The following is a 7,402-nucleotide window of genomic DNA, read 5'->3' as shown; positions in this document are numbered from 1 at the left end:
CCCAAAACTCGCGTTTGAATCATCAGTGGCAAATCCTTTAAATGAAAACGTACTTACGTGAGTCAGAACTGCCGGCATATTTGTCTAACGTTACTCTCCCAGGATCAGTAAACAGTAAACAGTCCTCCATAAAATGTGCCGGCGATCCAAGTTGATGTATTCCCTCAGCGACCAGCACAGATCAGCTCCAGGCATGACGAAGCGGATATCGTCCTCTTTTGGAAGACCAAACAAAGTAGTTTCGCTTTCACAATGAAGCACACAGCGTCTTCACGACATGGCTGCAGCGTCAACAAAACGACAGTGAGACTAAAAGTTATGCCTTCTTTCTTTGCTTGAACATTTGGGCGGTGTTATGCAAATCTTCCCACATAGTGATGTAGATATGTGGGGGCGTGTTAGAACGAGCCGTTTTAGGTAGGTGTGACTGACTCTTAACTTTTATAAAGAATATCTCTTTGGATTTGAGACTTTAGTCTTTGGAACTTTACAGATCTTCTTTATGCACCAAGAGCTTGTAACACTCCAAAGAGAAAGGAAAAATTGAAATCGCATCATATGACCCCTTTAATTTTAGTTTTTTAACACGTGACCTCTATGGTGTGTTACATGAATCTCAGTCCGGGTGTTTCCATCACTGTTTTGCGTTCCGGCTGCGTAAAGCAAGCAAGCATGGCGGCCGAGGGAGATGTGGATCTGGACCTGGAGGCTGAGGAGAACTGCACGGGAAAACCAACAGAAAAGCCCCGAAAACATGATAGTGGAGCTGCTGATTTGGAAAGGGTTACCGACTATGCGGAGGAAAAAGAAATTTCCAGCTCGAATTTGGAAACGGTGAGTTGATATACGTTTCAGACACGAATGAAGCTGGTCATGCTAACTTTGAGTAACCATGTGCGTGCACTCAAATAAACTATGTAGCGTCCTCTAAAATCACAATATTACTTACTACGCCATCATAACGTTTTAATAGTGTGATGTTTAAGCAGTGGACTGATCAGCCGGCTTGGTTAGTTACGTTAGCTAAGTGAGCACTGAAGAGAAAAGTGAGATTAAGCTCTCAATATGTTCATTTACGTCGCCACCTAACCTTTATAGGAGATGCTGAAGCCCGAGAACTTTTGCCTATGAACGCTGTCATTTCAGAGTACATTTACCTATGAATGCTATTGTTTGAATTTGTATCCGTCATGTGTCTTTGAAGGCCATGTCCGTGATTGGAGACAGAAGATCCAGAGAACAAAAAGCAAAACAGGAAAGGTGAAAAATATTGTTTGACTACAATCATCAGCTATATGTCTGTGGTTAATAAATGTCACGACAATACTCATCTGTCACTTCCACAGAGAAAAAGAACTAGCCAAAGTAACAATAAAGAAGGAAGATGTGGAGCTCATCGTAAGTATACAAAAGTGTATTTTCATGCTAGATAAATGAGTGTGTGTATAATTTAGATTCATAAATATTTATATTTTGACATGGAACTCGATTATGTTGACAGATGGGAGAGATGGAGATTTCGCGAGCAGTGGCGGAGCGCAGTCTGAGAGAACACATGGGCAATGTGGTGGAGGCGTTGATTGCACTGACCAACTGAGTGGATTTGACAGCTTCGAGATGTATGGACACATTGGACTGCCTTTTTCCTGCTTGTGATGACCCGTTCCTTTTCACACTGTACTTATTCTGTAATAAAGGAACCTTTTTTAAACCATCTTTACCAGTACAACTTACCCGACCCTCTTTTTAGTAATGCATTCCGGATGAACCAATGCAATCAGTCTCATAGCAATTTATTACCACAAAACAAAAAGTCGATTTTCTTCCCATTAGAAACAGTAGAACTAGCCTTAGAATCCTGTATAGTACACAATGAAATGTTGTGTAGATGTATACAATTCAAATGCAATAAAGATTTCATGTCTTTGTTATGAGATTTCTTTATCACTAGCAAAACAAAGGTGATGGAGGGGAAAAAGAAGTTTAAAAGTGTCCTTGTTTGAGCTGAATTTGCTCTTCTACCATAAATAAGATTATGTCTTCCTCTTGTGCACTGTTGGCCGATCGAACACGTCTCTCACGCCCCCTGCCTTCTGTTTGAAGAACTTGCTGTTCTGAGCGCTCTCCTGAGCCCAGGCAGAATCAAATGAAGTGGTGTCCTGATCCACCAGATGAGTGTATTTTGTACGTCCGGAACGTCCAAAGTTTTTGACCTACAAAGCACATTGAATAATTAGTCATATTAGTGTTACACATGGATGCTAGAATACTACAATTATGTACCCCTAAGGTGAAGGAGTAAATTTGCTAGAATGGGTTCTCAACTCCATTTTCCTCTCAATCATGGCCATGAATTAAGAATTTGTTTCCCCAAAATATTTAAACATTTGCCACTATTTTCTAAAACAAGTTCTTAATGGCCTTGAAAAAGAAAAGCATGCAATGAAAATTCTGCTTCCATCTAATCAACAACCCATATATTGAACCATAACACCCCTCCTACATTATTACTTATTTTTTTGCAGAATTACATCATAAAACAGAAGCAAGGATCTGTGGCGAAGTCGGTTTCATGCGACTTTGAGCAATCAAATCTGATTTTAGTCTCAAAAGGCAATTTCCAAAATGTGATTGAGTGTTTTAACATTGTAAGCTTTGAAAAACAAACCCAAAAACACCAAAAATAAACTGATTTGAAGAATTAAACTGTACAACTTGGTAGGGGTGGGCGATGTACCGGTGGACACGAACGAAAGATCTCATTTCACAATATGTGAACTTTTGTCTGAGAGACTGAGTTTCTGAGCGCTGTCTGAGAGGCGCGCACACATGGAAGACGGTACTCACAGAGCGCAGGAGTATTGAATATTTTTGCCGCTTTATAGGCCTTGAATGGTTAAATACACACACTCATATGTGTCAAAATGCCCATCTTTGCAAGTGAAAGGAAACAGCTGAGAAAGAAAACATGTGTAACAGTGTATTGGATCCAGGGAGCTCTTAAAGTGACAGCAGTCTAATATTCCTGCTGTCTGTAATTCATAATCAAACAACAAAAGAGAGAAAATCTCTCACTACTCTTGAATAAATCATTTTTATAACTTTAAGAAGAAATATTAACACAGTGAAGAATATGCAGCTTTCATACATTTGCTTACTTTATACAATGTATGTAGCATTTCTTATTTCTTCTACTGTAGTTTTTTTTTGTCCTACTGCTTGTAATTCGTTTTTTATTTAAAGGGGTCATATGATGCAATTTCAATTTTTCCAGACCGATGAGCTTTGTAAAAATCGATGCATTTCAGAAAGGCGGGGCACAGAGGAGAAACAATAATTTATGTGGAAAATTATGTTTTTTTTTTTTTTTTTACTTTAAACCGCATAAACACAGTTCATTACACCAAATACACAAAATAAATGTTCTTTTTAGCAGCATCATATGACCCCTTTAATCACTGACTGCTAACTTGTTTTCAGTGAGCTTGAGTTTTCTCTTCTATTTTTAAAAATTTAGGCTAGTATTAGTTTTTTGTACTATTGACACTGGTGACAAAAATTATGACATTTCTACGATATCAGAATTTTGATATTATAAAGACCTTATTTAAAGCAAAAATAACTACATCGTGATATATATTGTTACCATGAAATAAAATTACTCGTATCGTGACTAGGGATGTGCGGGTCTAGTCGACTAAAACGGTACAGCTCCTACTAGTCGACACTGAAAACAATAGTCAATTACACGATAGAAAAAAGAGGAAAAAAAACCATGATTTTATCATTCAAATTACCATCATTTTAACATTGCATTTAAAACGTTTTAAATAAGTTAAAATAAAACATTTGAAAAAGAATACATTATTTTTAAAAGTTTATCTGGGCGGAAACTACATTTTTACCTCAGACCTCACATGCATTTTCTTCGTGTCAGTTGCGGTGAGTTCAAAAATGACCATGCGAAAGACGAGCAAGGTGTGGGATTATTTTGAATTACAAGGAAACGGGACAATTTTGTGTAAACTGTGTAATGTCAAATTGTCTTACAATAACTCTACTGGAGCGATGCGTAATCATATTCAATACAGGCACGTAGGTGTGAGAGGATGGCCAAAGCCAGCAAATGTCAATCACGTCATTCACTACAACCCGCCGGCGCTGCGATCCCGTCCGCGCCGTCTATTCCTCTCACGAAGACACTTCGGTGATGGTGCGGGATGTCCAGGCGCTTTCTGAAACTCTTATCGGCTTGCTTTTCGTTATCTCTGCGTGCCTGCGACTTCAGTTCCTGCCGAGCGTGTTTTTTCAAATGCAGGAATTTTATTGTTAATCGCCTCAGGTCCCGTCTTTCACCAGACCACGTTGATAATTTCACTGAACAAATAACGCATGGTCTGAGTAAGTAAAATGGGCATTGTTGCATCGTTTTGTTTTTAGATGATATAGCCTACACGAAGTACGCTATTTCTTGATAAACCTTCCTATTGTTTTTGACTTGTGTTTTAATATGTTGGCTAACGTTATATGAAGATTAAGAATTCTGTCAGGCTATTGATTGATTTTCCATTGTTCTGCATTTCCCCAGCTGATTTGAATAAATAAGCTATGCTTTGGCCGACGTTGAGTGTATGCTCTTCTTTTTTTTCTTTTTAACGACCGCCTAAAATGAAATGATGACAACGTGAGGCAAGTGTGCGGCAAGCGGAATTCATTGAGGGATTTGACAGTGTGATTCATAGATTAAGTATTTCAAATATAGGCTATTATATATGCTACACGCACGCACAGAGGTTTTTTTTTTTCTTACCATCTTTTGGGGGTTTCTTGCTTTTAGACTAGTCGACTAGTCGGATACAAAACTTTCGTTTAAACGACAGTCAAATTAGTCGTCGCGCACATCCCTAATCGTGACATAAGATTTTGGTCATATTGCCCACCCCTACAACTCGGCTAGAAAATGGCATCGATGTTGAAACCAATATGATGAATTCAAATAGATGGCACTGACCTGCATGACTTTAGGTAAGATTGTTTTGTTGAAATGGTCCTCAAGAGTTGGAGCACTGAAGTCTCTCCTGAAGACATCTTGCTCGTCATCCTGCAGAAAAGATAAAACTTATATTTGACATCAAGAACAGATTGTGATCAGGTAATGATGATCTGCCCATTACTCACCATGAAGAAAGCTCCTCTGTGATAGTACTTCTGCAGAAACTTGTATTTGCCCTTTGTTGCTTTGTTGGTGACGACTTTTCCATTTGTCCGCAGTTCTGCTCTTCGCTCTTCCTCAGTAAGAGTGCGAAACCTCTCGATTTCTGCTTTCTCTTTCTCTATTCTGTAATGTAAGAAAAAGCCATGTGGGATTATCATTTGTGTTACTAGTGTGAAACAAAACAGTGTTTGCAAAGATGATGAGTACTCACGCTTCTCTGTCTTCTCTGTCCCTCTTAATACGCTTCAGTTCCCTCACTTTCCAGGCCTCATACTCCTCCTCCTCATTTTCTCCATCGGTGTCCAGAGCATCAAGAGCAGCCAGAGTACGTTTGTTCTCCTCATACTCTTTCTTGGCCTCTTCCTCTACGATCTTCAGTGTGTAGCGCCGCCTCTCTTCAGCCTGTTTTTTGGCCTCGATTTCCAGCTCTTTCTGTCTCTGCTCCTCTGCTTCTCGTTCTGCAACTGTCACTCTGTCCTTCCTGGGAAATCATATTGATGAGAAATTATATAAATTGCAGTGCTTATCAGTGCTATTTTAGTATAATTTATTTTTTAAATTTCAGTTCTCATTTTAATATTTAGTACCAAACAGTTGCTGGTAGCCATTCCCACATGAAAAAATACTGTAGTAATTTATAGTAAATACTATAGTGTTTTTGAACCATACTATAGTAAAATACTTGAATTAATTTGTAATATAACAACTATAGTAATATAAACAAATTACTTTCCCAATACTGTACTAACTTTAATACAACTATAGGGTATATTATACTACAATCACTACAGTTTACGTAGTAAAAACTAAAGTATACTACAGTATTACAGTTTATCAGTTCACTATACAGTATGCTGTAGCAATCATTAACAAAGTGTTGTAAATTCTATAATATATACAGTATAATACACTTTACTATAGTATGGGTTCAAAACACTATAGTATTTACTATAAATTACTACAGTATTTTTTCATGTGGGTTGACTTCTCCATAGTATAGAAAAAAATATGATGGAAGTCAGTAGCTAGCTACCAGCAACTGCTTTGTCAACCATCATCATTCTTCAAAATAGCTTCTTTTCTGTTTAGCGGAAGAAAAAAAATGAATACAGAATTGGAACAAATGAACAAAATTCATTTTTGGATGAACTGTCGCTTTAAGGTTCATTTATGTTTAAGAAACTCACTTGCGGATAAACACCGGTTTTAACCGAGGCTCAGTTTCATCCTCGCTGTCTGTGTATTCCTCGTACTCTGACTCTGATTCAGAGTCATCCCCAGACTTCCCCCCCTCCTCCTCCACCTCCACCTCCATGAGCTCCATTTCCTCGTTCTTCCTCTCTTGCGCACGCTGACGCATCATTGCTCTCCTCCTCTCAATTTCCTACACAGAAGACATAAAACCACTTCTTTGTGAAGTCATTTAATACATTTACAAGTCTTTGCTTTTCCTAAATGTTTTGTTCAAGTGACCCACTTCATCATCGACTTCCTCCTCCTCTTCATCTTCGCTGCTCTCCTCTCGCTCAGGGTGCCACGTTCCTTCATCTGAGTCCTCACTGCTTTGAGCAATCAGCTCTGGCTCTGCTATCTGCCTGTGTCTCGCAAGCCTGTGAAAGACACAATAGCGCATTGCACATTAACACCACCAGATCCCTTGTACAACAGTACTATATTTGTAAAAATGGTATTGCACAGATCGATAGACTTTACCTTTCTTCAACATCTTCGGTCTCTCGATTCAGGAGACGTCGAAGACGAGGATCAGATTTTTCCTCCACTTCAATTTCCATCTCTGGTTCAGCCTCTTTACCCTTCTTAACAAACTGGAAATCCTCCTCTTCTTCATCTGAGGACTCCATCGGGGCATAGTCTGGACGCTTACCCGACACATATCGCTTCACCTTCACTTTCTCCATAGAAATTTCACCTGAAGTTAAATAAAAACAAAACATTGATAGTGTCATAAGCTGTTTTACTATAGAAAGCAGTTGCTACATCTTATAGATTTTTTAAAAACATTTTCTAAAATTATGAATGAATAATTATGCACTCAGGACGTTGTCATTTTACTATTTTTCAAAACTGAATAACCACTGTGGTGGTTTATTATTGCAAAGTTACCAAGTCTTGTAGTCATACAGTTTTACTGAAGAAAAATTAACATTAACTGTAACTGTTACATAG

At 38.4% G+C, this 7,402-nt stretch overlaps 2 protein-coding genes across 2 annotated transcripts in view; one reads left to right on the top strand and one right to left on the bottom strand.

The window, feature by feature from the left end:
• Nucleotides 1-1,716, top strand: part of LOC107701274 (huntingtin-interacting protein K) — a 16,301-nt gene extending 14,585 nt beyond the window's left edge. The window contains exons 2-5 of the mRNA XM_016503243.1: nucleotides 621-834; nucleotides 1,205-1,260; nucleotides 1,347-1,398; nucleotides 1,502-1,716. Of these exons, the coding sequence (XP_016358729.1) occupies nucleotides 673-834; nucleotides 1,205-1,260; nucleotides 1,347-1,398; nucleotides 1,502-1,597 (366 nt within the window). The 5' untranslated portion in view covers nucleotides 621-672 and the 3' untranslated portion in view covers nucleotides 1,598-1,716. The remainder of the gene's footprint in view (nucleotides 1-620; nucleotides 835-1,204; nucleotides 1,261-1,346; nucleotides 1,399-1,501) is intronic.
• Nucleotides 1,717-1,904: 188 nt separating this feature from the next.
• The window catches only part of LOC107701273 (microfibrillar-associated protein 1-like), a 6,139-nt gene continuing 641 nt past the window's right edge, over nucleotides 1,905-7,402 (bottom strand). Inside the window, exons 2-8 of the mRNA XM_016503241.1 lie at nucleotides 6,929-7,145; nucleotides 6,693-6,825; nucleotides 6,403-6,599; nucleotides 5,427-5,696; nucleotides 5,179-5,338; nucleotides 5,012-5,101; nucleotides 1,905-2,213 (exon numbers count right to left, since the gene is read on the bottom strand). Coding sequence (XP_016358727.1) covers nucleotides 2,034-2,213; nucleotides 5,012-5,101; nucleotides 5,179-5,338; nucleotides 5,427-5,696; nucleotides 6,403-6,599; nucleotides 6,693-6,825; nucleotides 6,929-7,145 — 1,247 coding nt within the window. The 3' untranslated portion in view covers nucleotides 1,905-2,033. The remainder of the gene's footprint in view (nucleotides 2,214-5,011; nucleotides 5,102-5,178; nucleotides 5,339-5,426; nucleotides 5,697-6,402; nucleotides 6,600-6,692; nucleotides 6,826-6,928; nucleotides 7,146-7,402) is intronic.

The sequence above is a fragment of the Sinocyclocheilus anshuiensis genome, unplaced genomic scaffold (assembly GCF_001515605.1).
Source record: "Sinocyclocheilus anshuiensis isolate Anshui unplaced genomic scaffold, SAMN03320099.WGS_v1.1 scaffold1946, whole genome shotgun sequence".
In the NCBI taxonomy this organism is placed as follows: domain Eukaryota; kingdom Metazoa; phylum Chordata; class Actinopteri; order Cypriniformes; family Cyprinidae; genus Sinocyclocheilus; species Sinocyclocheilus anshuiensis.
Note: the sequence above shows the minus strand (reverse complement) of the source record. Positions and strands in the feature narration are given on the sequence as shown.